The 19,303-nt window shown below is 31.1% G+C and overlaps 1 protein-coding gene and 1 pseudogene across 1 annotated transcript; one reads left to right on the plus strand and one right to left on the minus strand.

Moving 5' to 3' along the window:
• The first annotated feature begins 1,752 nt into the window (after positions 1-1,752).
• On the plus strand, positions 1,753-3,368 carry LOC143066873 (putative ATP-dependent DNA helicase RecS). The gene is made up of 4 exons (XM_076239684.1): positions 1,753-1,822; positions 2,329-2,464; positions 2,702-2,872; positions 3,073-3,368. Exons 1-4 carry the CDS (start codon positions 1,753-1,755, stop codon positions 3,104-3,106), a joined length of 411 nt encoding a protein of 136 aa, XP_076095799.1. The 3' UTR covers positions 3,107-3,368.
• A 4,092-nt stretch (positions 3,369-7,460) lies between these two features.
• LOC143066874 (uncharacterized) lies at positions 7,461-18,658 on the minus strand (annotated as a pseudogene).
• Positions 18,659-19,303: the final 645 nt, after the last annotated feature.

The raw sequence follows: 19,303 nt of genomic DNA on the forward strand, positions 1-19,303 counted from the left end.
GTTCTTTATTTTTTTTATTTTTTTTTATCCTGCATTTTTTTGTCATTATTATCTATTCTTAAATCCCTAATTTTGATTCCGGACGCTCATTTTACGTACTTAGCACGTCGAGTTCGAAAACTCGGAAAACCCGGAAATTTTTTCACCGTTTACGTTTTGTACACTATGACGCAAATCCATGGACGCTCACGCGATTGTCTGCAGCTGTGTTTTTTTTTTTAATTTTAAGAATGGACAGAAATAGATTCTACTTCTGCTTCTATGTCTATTTATAAACAGATTAATTGAAATGGGTGACTTGTCGATTAACTAGACGAAACATAGAAATGAAAGTCTTTATAGAGTGAAACACTGAAAATCAACGCAACGAAACGTCGACAGTGTTTTGTTTTCATGGATTACGTACATTAAAAACAGAGCTACGAAAGGTAAATATGATAATGCCAATTTGTTACATTATTGGACAATAGCAGGAAGACGTGTGTGCTTTATTTTTTCACGAAAAACTATTTGACTGTTGTAATTTGTAAACCCGAGAACGATATTTCAATTTATAGATATAACTGCATTTAGTATAGACCGAATAATCTGTCTCTTGTGTGGGTACATTTCATATTTTCTTTTCATCATTTGGCTATTTAATTTTTTTTTGTGTCAACACGGAATCAGAAAGTGCTACTATCAAAAAGTGGTAGAAAGCCTACAATTTGTATGCAATGGGTTTTCAGGGTTTTGTTGCTTCTCGAGTGTTGCAAACACCTACCGATCGTTTGTTTATGGATTATTCTACATATCCGACTTTGTCTCGATGTTTATTCTCCCTCAGAATAGCCCCTATTATCATATTTGTTCAGCTCTGATTCACTCCACTTTAAATATCAATGGATTCCATTCATAAATATTCTGACCACTCAAAATCACTTTCTCATTTTCATGGGAAGGGAGATAACTCTGACCTATTGTCATGTGATCTCTAAAAATAGAACAAGCACGTGCTGTCTGCTATTTTTAATTCACTATGGAATACTTGGAAGAACTAATTGAATCATAAAAATTTGATATCAAAATAAAAAATGAGCAAAAACAATGCATTCAGCATCTGCTAAATGACCAAAATGTATTTGCAATGCTTCCTACAGGATTTGGAAAAAGTCTAATTTATACACTTTTTGTCTGAAGTCAAAGGTAATTTGACATTCAAACTAAATTGCTATCATTTGTAATTTAGATTTTTTTATCATTTGTTAAATAAATCATAGATATAGGTGGAAAAAGGGGTAAAAATTATCTTAACTTAATTTCATTTAATGTATCACAAAACCACTACATTTTCCAAACTGATTGAAAAAAAAATGTCAAGACTCACGAAATGTTAGGGAGCTACCATTTGATTTTTTTTTTGGGGGGAGGGTGCTAAGAGTTTTGAGACACTTGCAAAAAAAAGTCAGGACGACAATTAAGGGAAAAATAAAAAGGCAGGACAGAGATAACAGCTAAAAAAAAAAAAAAAAAATGCAGGACAAAATTTTTCATCCTAACCTCCCCCATAAAAATCAAATGGTAGCTCCCTTAGTTTCAATTTTTATCACATTTATTTGATGTGAAAATGTAGCTGTAATTATTTTGAGATATTGCTTTAATATATTTAAACAAATATCTTAAAAATTGATATTTGAAACAAATTAGGTAGAAAACAAAAAGATGACATGCCTAGTAATTTCCCCTCTCAAAGCCCTTAAGAAGGATCAAGTCATGGCTCTGGAGTCTAAGAAGATAAGAGGAGCTGCGATCATGAAAGATGCACCAGCTGAAGATATTAAAGGTAAATTGTAGTGAATATTAAACTTTTAAAAAATTTAATATCATAATTTGCCTTCGTGTCTTAAATAAACGTTTAAAACATTTAACATTATAATTTACCTTCCTTTCTTAATTACACGGTACATGTACTCAATCATATGGCAGATGGCTAGATAATGCTAGATACTATACCCTCCCTCTCAGTAGTGTTGCACACAGTGGCGGATACAGAATTTTGTTTAAGAGGGTGTGGTGGCACTTACTGCATAAGAGGTGGCCCGCTTCAGTGATTCTCTATATAATCAACCAATTTTTCCAACAAAAGGGGGTGGGGTGGGGGGCATGCCTCCTGCACCCACCCACTTTAATACGCCTCTGCCACATGGCCCCAGACTGAAAGCAAACAATGTGAATAGAACAGACCCAATTTTAATTTAAAAGCCTAGAGAAAAGTTTATAGAACAATCCCTTTAATACCTTTTCAAAAATCCTAGACAATATAATAAATACTATTTATATCTCTTGCAGTAATGAAAGATGGCAATGTGGACATAGTATTTGCATCACCAGAAATCCTGAAAGGGAAAACACTTGATGATCTACGGTTACTGGAGAGCCAGATTTGCCTACTGGTCTTTGATGAATGCGATTGTATTTCAGAATGGTTTGTTTTTTTTCTTAAAAAAAAAAGTTTTAAAATTTCAGTGTAAGTGTTTCATGTATGATTAACTGTATTCTGAATTTTTGTCAGATATATCTCTTCTTTTTTCCTTTACCATTTTTTTTTAATAAATATTCTGAAGATTTTTTTTTCTAATAGAAGACCCTTACCTTAACATTTGTTTAGTTGATTGTTCTATTCAAGGATTGTACATGTTGTTTCAATATAATTTTTTTTCAGGGGCCTTGATTTCCGACCAGAGTACCGCAAGGTTGCTGATATCATCAGCCTCTTTGCAAAATGTCCTACTCTACTTCTTACAGCAACAGCAACAGAAAAAATTCAAGAAGACCTGTACTCTCTACTTGCATTAGATAATGAGACCAAGTTAGTTGCTGTCTTGCCTGACAGGTATGTGCCAAATTATTTATTAAGGTTGTTAAGCTTTAAGTGTGTTTTGTTTAAATGTGTAATTTTAACTTTCTTGTTGACTCCAGTTTCTCTTGCTTTGTCATTGTCTCTTGATGTGAGACTTAATGTTGAATTTTGCAGCCTTAATGTTATTTTATTTCATCTTTTGTTAACTCAGTAAACTGTTTTTTCTTTTGCAGGCCAAATGTATACTTACATGTAGAGAAAAGGTGAAACAAGATATTGGTGATAACTTGGCATGGCTGCTTGATCTAATAAAGGATAAACAGGAACTGACTCCAAAAACTATTATATACTGCACAAGTATTTACAATTGTAATTCAGTGTACATGTGGCTTATGGAAGAACTGGGAAAATGTGCATACCATCATGAAGAAGAAAAATTGCAAAATAGTTTTATTGAAATGTTTCATAGTAGGACAGATACAAATACAGCTGATCGTGTATTGACTAATTTTAAATTACAAAGTAATAAAATACGTGTTATTTGTGCAACAGTTGCCTTTGGCATAGGCATAGATATTCCAGATGTAGAATATGTCATCCACTGGGGTGCTCCTGTGTCAGTCATGACATTTTTGCAGGAAACAGGCAGATGTGGTAGGGATGGCAGGCAAGGTTTGTGTATTACACATCCATATGGCAGGTCTCTATTAGGCTCTGAAGAACAATTAAAATCAATATTAAAAGGTGATATTTGCTATCGCAGAAAAATCCTATCAATGTTTACTTTAAAAGGGATGGAGAAAGACTTACTTAAAACAAAAGATTGTGAATCTGAAAAGTGTGAATCTTGTTCTTGTGAAAGATGCTGTTGTTGTAGTATATGTTTTGAAAACTGTAAATGTACAGGGAAAGTAAAATCCAAGTTTTAATTTGGTAAATATGTTTGTTTTCATCTTGACAAAAATAGATATATAAGCAGAGGACGCTTACTACGGATTTTTTGTGTTAATAAAATTTGCTGTTACAAAATGATAGAAATTATTATAAATTAAGGAATGTATCTCCCTCATGCAAAGCTCTGATTCCTTTCACGGATTTGGCTATACTTTTTTGACATTTTGGATTATAGCTCTTCATCTTTTATATTAGCTTTGGATTTCAAATATTTTGGCCACGAGCATCACTGAAGAGATATGTATTGTCGAAATGCGCATCTGGTGCATGAAAATTGGTACCGTTAATTTTATTACTCTTTTGTTGCAAGATAGACAAAAAATAAAGTCTAAAGAATTAAGGGGCTATAATTCCTACAAATTTATTCCAATTTATCTTAAAATTGGTAGATAAGTATAGCTCATCATGCTTATCATTCTTACAAGTTTTATTGATTGGTTATTTGCTAGTTTCTGTTTCGTAAGAGAACCAGAAACTAGTCACTCATCTTTGTCTATTTGAATATTAAACAAAGGAAGCAGATGGATTCATGACAAAATTGTGTTTTGGTGATGGTGGTGTGTTTGTACGTCTTACTTTACTGAACATTTTTGCTGCTTACAGTTATCTCTATCTATAATGAACTTGGCCCAGTAGTTTCAGTGGAAAATGTTAGTGAAAATTTACAAATTTTATAAAAACTTTTAAAAATTGACTATAAAGGACAATAACTCCTTAGGGGATCAATTGACCATTTCAGTCATGTTGACTTATTTGTAAATCTCACTTTGCTGTGCATTATTGCTGTTTAAAGTTTATCTCTATCTATAATAATATTCAAGATAATAACCCAAAACAGTAAAATTTCCTTAAAATTACTAATTTAGGGGCAGCAACCCAACAACAGGTTGTCCAATTCATCTGAAAATTTCAGAGCAGATAGATTTTGACCTGATAAACAATTTTACCCAATGTCAGATTTAAGCCAAAAACTCATTTTACCCCCTATGTTCTATTTTGAGCCATGGCGGCCATCTTGGTTGGATGGCCTGGTCATCGGACACATTTTTTAAACTAAATACCCCAAAGATGATTGAGGCCAAGTTTGGATTAATGTGGCCCAGTAGTTTCAGAGGAGAAGATTTTTGTAAAAGATTACTAAGATTTACGAAAAATAGTTAAAAATTGACTATAAAGGGCAATAACTCCTTAAGGGGTCAACTTACCATTTCGGTCATGTTGACTTATTTGTAAATATAACTTTGCTGATTATTATTGCTGTTAACAGTTTATCTCTATCTATAATAATATTCAAGATAATACCCCAAAACAGTAAAATTTCCTTAAAATTACCAATTTAGGGGCAGCAACCCAACAACGGGTTGTCTGATTCATCTGAAAATTTTAGGGTAGATAGATCTTGACCTGATAAACAATTTTATCCCGTCAGATTTGCTTTAAATGCTTTGGTTTTTGAGTTAAAAGTCAAAAACTGCATTTTACCCCTATGTTCTATTTTTAGCCATGGCGGTCATCTTGGTTTGTTGGGCGGGTCATCGGACACAATTTTTAAACTAAATACCCTAATAATGATTTTGGCCATGTTTGGTTAAATTTGGCTCAGCAGTTTCAGAGGAGAAGACTTTTGTAAAAGTTAACGACGACGGACGACGACGGACGACGGACGACGACAGACGCCGGACGCTAAGTGATGAGAAAAGCTTACTTGGCCCTTCGGGCCAGGTGAGCTTAAAAAGGAAAGAAGGGGACACAATTATTCCACATTGGTGTGCCAATTTGTTGCTGGAAAAAAGAACTTCGATAGATGACAATTAAAAGTGACATCTGGAAATTCCAAATATCAAGTGTAAGAAATTCCAATGTTTTTGGGCCTTAAAGGTCAATGTGAAGTTTAATCTGACTATAGTTGTCAAAAGATATTACCTTGCATTGATTAGACGAAGTCTTTTTGATCTTTTTTTTTACATGCTTCTCAATTATTTTCCTCATTACCATTTCGGTCATGTTGACTTATTTGTAAATATAACTTTGCTGATTATTATTGGCAATGGGATGATCCGTGGATGTGTTGAAAGAAATATCCCCAAAACCATTGTGATATCTTGCTAATGTTGTTCGCTTACAGCAATCATTCTTTACCAAGCAATACACGAGATACTTTATATCATCATTTCTTTTAATTTCTTATCTACTTCTACAGTATTGTCTACTTGATATGCAAATTCTGTCCATAATCTTCCCTAGTTGTTTTGCGACAAATTAAGTTAAGAGGGGGTAGGGGTAATGAAAAACTATGTGAATTAAGTTTTCATCCCTCATGGAACTTTTGATGTCCCTAATTATGAGCATCTATACATTAAATAACTAATATATCCTTGTGGCTGAGGAATATGATTATTCTAAAAAAGAAAAGAAAAACCAAAGTAACCCTTGGGAGAATTTTCTTCAAGATTGGTTCTCATCCCTTCAGTAGACAAAAACTGTTGGCTGACCCCAATGTTCTATTTTTAGCCATTGGTAGGCATATTTTTCAATCAGCAGAAATGTGAACATAATTTTAAAGTAGAAAGATAATTGTGGTCAAGTTTGGTTCCAATTCCTTCAGTAGTTTCAGCGGAGAAGATCTTTGTAACATATGTTATCAACAATTGCACAGTTCACCTTGTTCTCAATATTGTCAAAAGGTTCAACTCACATGGTCACAGTGACCTTATTTTGCATAGATGCTGACCGACCATCACAGATGCATGCATATGCATGGTTGGAGGATTCAATCATAACTTGCTACTGATATATAAACTCAGATGAAAACTTTAATGTAAGTCAATGAAGCTGAAAATATAGGTCACAGTGACCTAATTCTGCTTGGATGCTAACAATCAATCACCTGTATGCAAAGTTTACTGATTATGAATACTTACTGAGATATACTGTGGACACTTTAAGGTGGTATGGGTGTCTTCCTCCATCTTGGATTGTAAAAAACAGTGAACCAAAGGTCCAGATGTTCTATCAAGTTAGCAAACTTTGATGCAGGAATGCAGATATTTAATATGAATTTTAATTTAAAAGAACCAATTTATAAGAATATAACTTATAAATATTATTATTTTTGCAAATGTTGATTATTTTTGTTTGTGTTTTATTTATTTTTTAAATTGCCATTTTAAGGAGAGGTAACTCTAAAATAATGCATTTTCTGAAGGATTCTACATGTAATTTTCCTATTTTGTATTTTAGCCGGAAAAAAACTCACGGTGACCCTATCTTTTCTTTTGAAATCCTCAAAGCATTGTCTGAAAGCTATCTTTTCCTTAAGTATTTAACAATTCTATCATTTTGTTTAGTTTCTTACCACAAAATGATGTTTTTTCCTGTATAATCCTTACAAAGTGTGTCATTTTGTCGCGTCCTGTAGCTTGAGAAAATGCGCGGTGACCTATTATTTTTATTATATATTTCAACATATATCAATAGATACTACGTTTTGGCAAAGTATGAACAAATTCTATCATTTTTATTTTAGACTCCCATACCACCTTAAGGCGAACTAAAAGTTTGCAATGACAACGATGACTAACGTGATGACAAGAAATAATAAAAGGTTAGAAGTTACTTATTTTTAAAAAATAATTTAACCTTTAGGTTCTTTATTAAAGAACTCCATTTGTAAGTCCATCTCTATATTACGATTGACACCTCCGTGGACATTGACTGTTCTGTTCCATGTTAGCTGCTTGGCTATTCTTAATGACAATGCACCATGTGTGTCCATCAATAATCTATGTTCACATGAAAAGTACTTTGTATGTCCCATTTCAAAGAACTCAACTATGTCTTCTTTCCAGTACATTAACATTTTAGGTCCATTGTTGGATCTTATTGCCTTATGACGTATCGTCTCTCCAATACCTCTCCAAAGTAACATCTAGCTATATTCATACACTAAATCATCTTTAACTTCAGAACTTGTTTGACTGACCTTGCAAACTTGGCAACAGTACCACTCTTCAGAAAGAATTTCATCATTTGTAATGTCTTTACATGAATAATGAAACCATTTTCCCCTATTGCACTTCTTATTGTTACACCCTATCATATCTTCTTCAATGTCATTTTTACATACACAGTATTTATAAATGTCCTTTTGTGAGGTATTGGCATTTAAAATAGACACAGTATTTGGTGGGAGGAAACACATTTCCACTATCTTTCCTGCAATTTCTGACATATACAGAAGCAAGTCATCTTGTTGGGTTTGGAGATGAGTAGGAATATCATCAATAGAAGCGCAGTTCATGAATGTCAAGGCTGAGGCCACAATGTATGCTGTCGTTGAAAATCTAAGTAACTCAGTTGCTTCATTAAAGCATGCAGACACTTTCTCCTTCACATTTATTTGTCTGTATGAGTTTCTTATGTATGACAATGATCCAGCACTTCTAGCACTTTTTTAGGAGTATAGAAGCCTAAAAGTATCCTGAAAAAAAAAATAAAATAAAACATGCATATTGAAATTAAAGAAATCAGTTTCTCTTGTCTTTTTTTGTATATAGATTAGACCATTGGTTTTCCTGTTTGAATTGTTTTACGCTAGTCATTTTGCAATCTAATTAAAAACCGATCTCTCATCGCTCCCGTTTTTTGATGTCGCATGGGAGATCTAACGAAACCCGCTTTGAGGTCACATGTGAGTAACCTCGTAGGTGTGTCTTTTTCGACCAATGAAAATCAGTCTTCCAGGATCTTGAAAGTTTATTGTGAGGTAAAGGGATGTAATTCATTTTATTTACGACAAAATCGTCAGTCCAAATAATTCATAAACTTTTTTGATTGGCTTTTTAATAGGTCGGCAACTCATTTGCATATCATTATAAATTCATAACTTCCAGTTCATTCACATGTAACCTCAAAGCGGATTTCGTTAGATCTCCCACGCGACATATCAGAAAACAGGAGCGATGAGAGATCAGTTTTGAATTAGATTGGTCATTTTGGGGCTCTTTATAGCTTGATGTTCATTGTGAGCCAAGGCTCTGTGTTGACTACCGTAGTTTGACCTATAACTGTTAACTTGTATGCAGAGTTGTCTCATTGGCAGTCATACCACATCTTCTTATTTATATGGATAAAGAATATCAGACAAATAAAAAAGCATAATAACGTATCTAACAATTTCAAGTCTCCCACAATGCTCATGGTTTATTTTCATTACAGAGGGTGGTTAAGGGTTATTTTCTTGCAAAGTGCTTTTTTTTTGCCATTTCTATTTCATGAACTTCCCTTCATATAGTTCATAACAGCAATGTGCAAGCATTTTTTATGTTCTCTTCATCGTAAAACGGTTATTTTATTTCACGCTTTTTAGTGCACATAACCCCCTTTAGGACCCTCATTAAAGTTCTAACAATCTTGGCAATAACATAAAAATTATGATAAGCTAGCCTGTCAAATTTTACAGTTTTTTTCATACCAAATATAATTAAAGTGTGTGCCTTATTGCAAACATGATAAATCAAGTTGGTCAACCATAAAAAGCATATTACCTGTAGCAAAATTCCCCGCTTGTGCCATTCTTAGATGGATGTATGAAGACCCTGTAACTGCTGCCAAGGATCACCAGCATTGATGCGAGCATCTTGAGCATCAAAGCCCCTTTCTACACTTAGTCCATCTCCAAATAGAGGTATTATCACAGGATTTTCATCTCTTGTACCAGGAACATATTGGTGGTAGTCTTCCATGATATCAACCATTTCTGCAATTCTTGCTTCATCTTTATCAAGGACTCCCAAAGGGATCTGAAATTAAAATAAAAAGCGTGACAACTATGTTACTAAAGCAATGTCACTTTTTGTTTGCCTTGCTTCGAGAAATAATGTTACATTATTGAAATATTTATGAATATAAACACACAAAGATGTGGTTTTGTTGCCGTTGAGACAACTTTCCATTTCACATGTTTATACCAAATTGCTTTTTCTAAATGAATCTTGCTCGTATAAATGGACACGAAAATTTTCATATTCCAAATTGTAGAAGCAAGGAATATTGGCAACCAAAACTTCTTTCACCTGCTGTATATAATCTAACCTGAAATAAAAGGCAAAATCAATTTTAAATTAAGACATTGACTATTTAGAAAAAATCAATGACGTTTTTGAAAATACTAATGGACACTAAATTGACACTGTATGACGTTTTAACTGATTTGAATACTATGCTGATTTTTTTACTATGCAAAAAAAAAAGACTCACTGAAATATGCCTTCTTTTCCACTAATCATTGGACCCTTTATAGCTGGCTGTTCAGTGTTAACAAAGCTCAGAGTTGAAGGCTGTACTTAGACCTATAATTGTTAACTTTAAATACATTGTAATTTAGATGGATAGTTGTCTCATTGACACTCATACCACATCTTCTTATTTATACTAATTGTCTAACATAAAATGCAATAAAACGTATGACCTGTCACAAACACTTTACAATGTGTTTCATCATATGGCACTGTAATCTATAATTGCTTATATTTACTACTTTAGGTCATGCATGGAGAGTTGTCTTATTGGCAATCTACCACATAGTCTTATTTTTATATGTATATGGTCGTGGGGTCTAGCGCACAGGGTACAGTGCAGGTGATTTGGTGTCACAATATCTCAGTAGCATGGGTTCGAATCCCGTCGAGGGAAAAACAAAAAAATTGCGAAAGCAAATTTACAGATCTAACATTGTTTGGTTGATGTTTAGACGAGTGTCATTTTCCTTTGGTTTTATAAGAAATGTCTGACAAAGAATCAGTTACATAAATACATGTATTCTATAATGTCCGACAGAATTATCTATGGAGGAAACATGGTAATTGACCTTTTCTATGGGTCTGTATAAGACTTACGCTAGTACTCATGTTACTGCATTAAAACATGTCGCAAGTAAAATATTCATACCTTATGCTTTTAACCTCTTCCTCATTGGTTAAAAACACTGAACATGGTATTTCAGCAACTTCTGCAGGTGTTGGCTGTTTATCATCTAGATGCCCAGTAGGAATGCGATCAACAGCCGCATATGCCTGCACCATATTTTTCATGATGTTCTCTTTCTCTCTGCTGGTTTGCTTTGCATGCAAATGTTTGTTAACATTGTCAAAGACTAAGCTGTATAAACAAAGCTCATTTTCTGGAACTTCTTCCTATAAAATAACACAAAAGTGGCTATCAAAGTCATATTTGGCTCAATACATATTGCCATCCATTATTGCATGAATATCATTGAATATTATTACTCAAAGAATATATACTGTAATTGCAAGCTCATGCAAAATAAAATTTTAAATGTAAATCGATCCAACTATTACTAAAGTTATAAAAGATTCAATTTTTGTCCCTTTTTGATAATGGTCGGGGCCAACACCCCTTTATAAAATATGAACCTTCCTCTTCTTGCAAGTTACCATGTAATAAAATCACATTCAAATCATACAAGTTAATTACTGAAGTTGTAGTTTTTTGGGGGTTACTTTTTTGCTGAGGTTGAGTCTATAAATGAATTTTGAGAATTACCTCCACCCCCAACTGGACATGCCTATACCTCGCCCTGTTTTTTTATGGATCTGTCACTTTATATTACAGTAAGAGCACCCTGAGGAACATTAACTTAAGTTTGAAAGTATTTTGCCCAGTAGTTTCAGAAAAGATTCTTGAAATGGTTTACGACAACAGACGCCGAAAGGTCATGCAAGCTGAAAATCTAACACCAACAATGACAGCATCATAGGACTTAAAAATTATACCTCATTGTCAACTTCATCAACAACCATTACATCTTCATTAACCTCCTCTCATCCTTGTCTTTCAGCTGGTGTAATCATAACTGCTTCTTCCAAATCATCAGCTAAAAAAGCTAAAATATAAAATAAAAACTTATTCTAGTTTAACATGTTATTCTGGAATCTAATTTTAGCATTACTTAATACTTGCAATCACATTATTTTCACCATTAATCATAATTATTCATTTAATGTCAAGAATCAAATGATCAGTAAACAGTTAACAGATAATCATATATAAAATGAAAAGTAATCATGAGAAAAAAGTTTCCCCTTAGAAAAAACAGGACTTAATTTTCACTTACCAAAATGTCAGTTTTATTTGTCCTTGCTACTTTTAAACTTTAATCCTAGCTGCTCAAAAGAGTAACCTTAACCAATATTGTCAAGTAGTCATTGAGTAAAATTTTGACATTCTATTTAAGTTAGACATACTCTTTGGTCCTTTCAAATTATGAACTTTGTCCTTTATGCTATTTACGTTTTTACTTTAATATGTACCTTCAACTTCATTTCCATCTTCAAAAGGAATTGTGTCATTTAAGTTTGTTGCATCCTCATCTCTTCCATTATTTCCATTGGCATCCTCATTGTCACTATCTTCTGCATATGGTAGAGTATCGTCCAAAATGGCAACCCCTTCTCCCTCTCCCTTTTCATCTAAAATGGATTATTGAATTGTTGAACACAAAAGTCAACTAATTAAATATCTGATGAAATATTTAATTGTTTTGTCACTGCAAAAATAAGGGTAGATATGTCACAAATGTTGGACAGATAGGTGACAAATAAGGAGAATCAGTATATGTCAGCTTATTATCCATCTGACATATCCAGTTCTGGGGTTGCCCTCCCCCAACCTTCTTTTTGTGGAATTTGTTTTAATTTTGTGCAGAATTTGAGCAAACAGTACAGTTCTTGCAACCTTAGGCGTTACTATTTCAGCGATCAGTCAGCGGTCATCGATCAGTCACCGATCAGTCAAGTTCGCGTCAAACTCACGTCAGCAATCCGTCAGACTTATAGTAAAAGTAATTGACTGATCGGACTGATCGGACGGATAGTACCGATCGACCTTGATGACGGATTGAACTTTAATACGTCACATGATAAACTAATACAAATTACGGAATCTTAGTTTCGTTTAATCTAATTAAAATGGCGACTCTTGAAAATCGAACGTTCAATGATACATTTAGTTTATTAATTATTTAGCAAAGTTTTATGAATTGAAATGAAAAGAAATGTACAGATAAAACCTAAATTAAAATATCATCATTAAAGAATGGTCTTTTTCGTTTTATTTAGGTTATATATTTTCAAAACTGGCGAGTTCTAAAACGATGTCTACATCGCGATTTTTATTTGATTATTTTCCAAATATTCTCGGGAAAAACAAAATGAAAGAATCAGTTATTGAAAAATGTAGTCTATTTTTTTTCGATATTTTAAATTTTTGTATCCTTATCATCATAAAATTCTCAAAAAAAAACTTATCATAATCACGGACTTTCTATATTCTCGTCACAATCGAAGCATTTAAAATAACAAATTACAAAAATAACTGCTGTATTTTTTAACAAGAAATAGAAATAATTTTAAACAATGCAAACAACATTACATTATATTTTTCTGATCGTCTTTTTTTAATAAAAAAGATAACTACTCCTAAACAATAAAAAGTACAAAAATCCAATGGTGGTAAACATAAATATATTCCTTAAAAAGAAAGAAATAAGCAGATTTATTCTTGAATAATTCACATTTTCTACAAAAAACATATGAAAGTCATTTATAACAACTGATTGCAATTGCAATTACAATATTTTCCAATATGAGAAGAAATATTTGCATTTTTGCCAACACGTACAAAAAATAATATCTCTTTCCTTAAAGTAAACATAATTTATGAAGAACAACCAATCCTGAAGGACAAAAAGTAATGCAATCATTTATTTTAAGTATTTTAAGTCTCATTACAACTCAATTCTAATTAGCAGACTTGTCTCAAGATGGTAAAATAACTGATTTCAAATAAAATAGTATCATCTTTAATAAAAAGAAGAATAATTTTGGTTATTTTAAACAATGCCAATAAAATTTTAGTATGATTTCTCTGACATTCCTTTAATTTTATGAACAAAAAAACTATTTTAAACTATAAAAAGTACAAAATCCGATGGCGGTCAATAATTTTCAGTAAAATGAAGAAATATTTGCATTTTAGGTAACGCGTTCAAAAATTTAATATTTTTTTCCTTGAAGTAAGCATGTTTTATGAAGAACAGCCAATCCTGATGTACAAAAAGTACTGAAATCATATGACGGTTAATAATTTGTATCAAAATAAATCAATAACTTCATTCTTATTCCACGAAAATAAAAGTTTAAGTATTTTAATTTTCATTTTATCTCAATTCGAATTAGAAGACTTGTCTCAAGATGGTAAAAATAACTGATTTCAAATAAAATAGTATCATTTTTGATAAAAAGAAGAATAATTTTGATTACTTTAAACAAAGCGAACAAAATTTTAGTATGATTTCTCTGACATTCCTTTAATTTTATGAACAAAAAAACTATTTTAAACTATAAAAAGTACAAAATCCAATGGCGGTCAATAATTTTCAGTAAAATGAAGAAATATTTGCATTTTAGGTAACGCGTACAAAAATTTAATATCTTTTTCCTTGAAGTAAGCATGTTTTATGAAGAACAGCCAATCCTGATGTACAAAAAGTACTGAAATCATATGACAGTTAATAATTTGTATCAAAATAAATCAATAACTGCATTTTTATTCCACAAAAATAAAAGTTTAAGTATTTTAATTCTCATTTTATCTCAATTCTAATTAGAAGACTTGTCTCAAGATGGTAAAAATAACTGATTTCAAATAAAATAGTATCATTTTTGATAAAAAGAAAAATAATTTTGATTATTTTAAACAATGCGAACAAAATTTTAGTATAATTTTTCTGATATTATTTTAATTTTATGAAAAAAAAACTATTCTCAACTATAAAAAGTACAAAAATCCAATGGCGGTCAATAATTTTCAGTAAAATGAAACAATATTTGCATTTTAGGCAACGCGTACAAAAATTTAATATCTGTTTCCTTAAAGTAAGATTATATTATGAGGAACAGCCAATCCTGATGTTCAAAAAGTACTGAAATCATATGACGGTTAATAATTTGTATCAAAATAAATCAATAACTACATTCTTATTCCACAAAAATAAAAGTTTAAGTATTTTAATTCTCATTATATCTCAATTCTAATTAGAAGACTTGTCTCAAGATGGTAAAAATAACTGATTTCAAATAAAATAGTATCATTTTTGATAAAAAGAAGAATAATTTTGATTATTTTAAACAATGCGAACAAAATTTTAGTATGACTTCTCTGACATTCCTTTAATTTTATGAACAAAAAAACTATTTTAAACTATAAAAAGTACAAAATCCAATGGCGTTCAATAATTTTCAGTAAAATGAAACAATATTTGCATTTTAGGTAACGGGTACAAAAATTTAATATCTTTTTCCTTGAAGTAAGCATGTTTTATGAAGAACAGCCAATCCTGATGTACAAAAAGTACTGAAATCATATGACGGCTAATAATTTGTATCAAAATAAATCAATAACTACATTCTTATTCCACAAAAATAAAAGTTTAAGTATTTTAATTCTCATTATATCTCAATTCTAATTAGAAGACTTGTCTCAAGATGGTAAAAATAACTGATTTCAAATAAAATAGTATCATTTTTGATAAAAAGAAGAATAATTTTGATTATTTTAAACAATGCGAACAAAATTTTAGTATGATTTCTCTGACATTCCTTGAAATTTATGAACAAAAAAACTATTTTAAACTATAAAAAGTACAAAATCCAATGGCGGTCAATAATTTTCAGTAAAATGAAGAAATATTTGCATTTTAAGTAACGCGTACAAAAATTTAATATCTTTTTCCTTGAAGTAAGCATATTTTATGAAGAACAGCCAATCCTGATGTACAAAACGTACAGAAATCATATGACGGTTAACAATTTGTATCAAAATAAATCAATAATTACATTCTTATTCCACAAAAATAAAAGTTTAAGTATTTTAATTCTCATTATATCTGAATTCTGATTAGAAGACTTGTCTCAAGATGGTAAAAATAACTGATTTCAAATAAATTAGTATCATTTTTGATAAAAAGAAGAAGAATTTTGATTATTTTAAACAATGCGAACAAAATTTTAGTATGATTTCTCTGACATTCCTTGAATTTTATGAACAAAAAAACTATTTTAAACTATAAAAAGTACAAAATCCAATGGCGGTCAATAATTTTCAGTAAAATGAAGAAATATTTCCATTTTAGGTAACGCGTACAATTTAATATCTTTTTCCTTGAAGTAAGCATGTTTTATGAAGAACAGCCAATCCTGATGTACAAAAAGTACTGAAATCATATGACGGTTAATAATTTGTATCAAAATAAATCAATAACTACATTCTTATTCCACAAAAATAAAAGTTTAAGTATTTTAATTCTCATTTTATCTCAATTCTAATTAGAAGAATTGTCTCAAGATGGTAAAAATAACTGATTTCAAATAAAATAGTATCATTTTTGATAAAAAGAACAATAATATTGATTATTTTAAACAATGCCAATAAAATTTTAGTATGATTTTTCTGATATAATTTTAATTTTATGAGAAAAAAAACTATTCTCAACTATAAAAAGTACAAAAATCCAATGGCGGTCAATAATTTTCAGTAAAATGAAGAAATATTTGCATTTTAGGCAACGCGTACAAAAATTTAATATCTTTTTCCTTAAAGTAAGATTATTTTATGAAGAATAGCCAATCATTATGTACAAATAGTACTGAAATCAAATGACAGTTAATAATATACATCAAAATAAATCAATAACTACATTCTTATTCCACAAAAATAAAAGTTTAAGTATTTTTATTCACATTATAACTGAATTCTGATTAGAAGATTTGTCTCAAGATTGTAAAAATAACTGATTGCAAATAAAATAGTACAATATTTGATAAAAAGAATATTAATTTTGGTAATTCTAAACAATGGGAACAAACTTTTAATATCATTTTTTTGACATTCTTTTAATTTCATGAAAAACAACCTATTCGAAACTATTAAAAGTTCCAAAATCCAATGGCGGTCAACAATAACCATTTTCGTAGAAATAAGTTCATGTTAACAGAGTCATATAATGCAATTATGTATTATATGTCTCTGATGTTTATAATATTTAATACGAAAATATTAATCAACACAAACAATTTAACGCTCTAAGCATCTTATTCTGTTAAACTATTTTTACTTTTGTATTGCAACTAATTTTATTACAAATTATAACGTGTAAATTAAGGTGTCTTCGTAGAGGTCCGCGTTCATCGATTGTAAACACAGTGGAGTTCGGTTTACATAAGAATTTTAAATATATACGTATCCGTCCGATCCGTGCATAAATTTAATTTACTGATCGATCGGTGACAGTTGTCAGGGTAACTCTCACATAGGTTATTTGACTTATCTGACGGATCCTATGGGTCACCGATCACCGATCATTCACCGATCAGTCAAGTTCACGTCAAACAGTAACGCCTAAGGTTGCAAGTACTGTACATCTATGGAAGGCTTCACATAAATTTGAATTTTAAGAATTATAACAAAAATTGAGTTATGAAATTACAGTCGATTGCAAGTTTTACACTAAAATTTAGAGTACATATGTACAAATTTAATTGATAAGGTAGCACATTAAGAACGCATCAATTGTATTTATTGTTGTCAGTAGTAAGTGTGTATTTGAAAGTATAGATTAAATAAAAAAAAAAAAAGATGTTTACTTAATTTTTATACATGAATACAGCATATGATACCTTCTTAATCAAACAACCTTCTGCGTATCTGTACAGCTGCTCTGTTGTTTCGGATTAAATGCTCTTTCATCTCTGTTAGATCTTTACTAAACCCCTGTCTTATCTTGTCCACTGCACCACGTGTTGCATCTGTTCCTATGGTGATGCCTAAATGGTTAAGCCGGGTAAATGCCTAAAAAACACATCTTTATTAAAATTCATACATACATTAAAGTTGAAATCTAAACATTTATTAGTAAGATAATAAGTGATTGTGAATGGGCCATGTGTCTTTTTATAACAATAAATAAGGTGAATTACCTTCTAATGAGAAAAATGATCTTTGTTTCCTTAGATATCTCATTGCTACATGTTTATAAAAAAGTAATGTACTTGTTTTTTGCTTCAAAGTATTAAATCAAAATTATTTATTCCAAGTTCAAACAAAATGCACTGAATTCTCACATTTTGATAAAAGAAGGGGGATATCTATGTGTATAAATTGTTTCTATATGTTATATATATATATATATATATTATACTGTCTATTTTTATAGAACTAATCATGCTGATTTGCGGTTTCATTAAAGTTCAAAATAACATGAATATGTCTAGTTCAATTTTTATGGACATACACACAGATATCAAACCAATACAGCCTAACCTGTGTAACAAAAACAAAATAATTGTACAATAACATTGAGGTGGTACATATGTAATAACTATCAACATTTTTCGGACAGTCTCAAATTGAGCTGAACATTTTTAAACACTTTTTAATTTTTTTTTATCTAATTCTAGTCTCTGACATTTCTCTTTCACAGGTTTGACTGATTTGTTATAATTTTGGACTTTTTACCTTTCTGGAGGTTCCGGACATCCACATCTGCAGCCCAATCATTTCTTGTTAAAATTTCATTGTGTAAGGTTTCCTTGCGAAGACAATCTGTCCAAGGATGCAACCTAAATTTGGCAGTAAAGACACTTGTGTTTTTCCAAACATTCTCTGTAGGTTGATGATATTTGACAAAGAAGATGACACAGCTGCTACTAACAGTGGACAAAACCTTTTTGTTTCTTTTACTGCACTGTTCCATGAAAATTGATTGAAAGCATTGATGCCATTTTTAGAACCAGAGCACCAAACTGTATCATGCTTTGCTTTGCAAAGCTCAGAGACTTCTTTTTTTTACCTCACTGACAACAATCTTTTTAAAAGCAGTTCTTGCAGCCTTAGAGTTTTTAATCAAAGTTTTAAAAACATTAGAGTATCTGCTAGCTGAAAGGTAAATTGAAGCGGTTCTTTTATATCCATCAGAGGAATGCGTTTTGCTTTTCAATTGCAGTTTTACCGACGTATGGACAAATTGTTTCATTGTATGTTTTGGGGTACCAGTAGTTCGGACACATTGTTTCTTTGTATGTTTTGGGGTACCAGTAGTTCGGACACATTGTTTCTTTGTATGTTTTGGGGTACTAGTTGTTCGGACACATTGTTTCTTTGTCCTGTATCTGCAAGGAGTTTTGGTGATGCACATGTCACTAATATTTTTTTCCCAATGTAAGTTGAACTATCTGCTACTGTTCTAAGCTCTTCTTTGTAATACAGTAATTGCCCATATTTGAAAACTTTGGAAGAACAACTAGAACAAATGTATGACTTTTCATCTCTATTTTGGGTAAACTGAACAAGTTGTTCGAGTACATCCCTCACTTTTTCTGGTTGTCTATGTAATTTACTGTCTATGCTTATTCAATCATTTTTTTTTCTTTTCAA

The sequence above is a fragment of the Mytilus galloprovincialis genome, chromosome 3 (genome assembly GCF_965363235.1).
Source record: "Mytilus galloprovincialis chromosome 3, xbMytGall1.hap1.1, whole genome shotgun sequence".
In the NCBI taxonomy this organism is placed as follows: domain Eukaryota; kingdom Metazoa; phylum Mollusca; class Bivalvia; order Mytilida; family Mytilidae; genus Mytilus; species Mytilus galloprovincialis.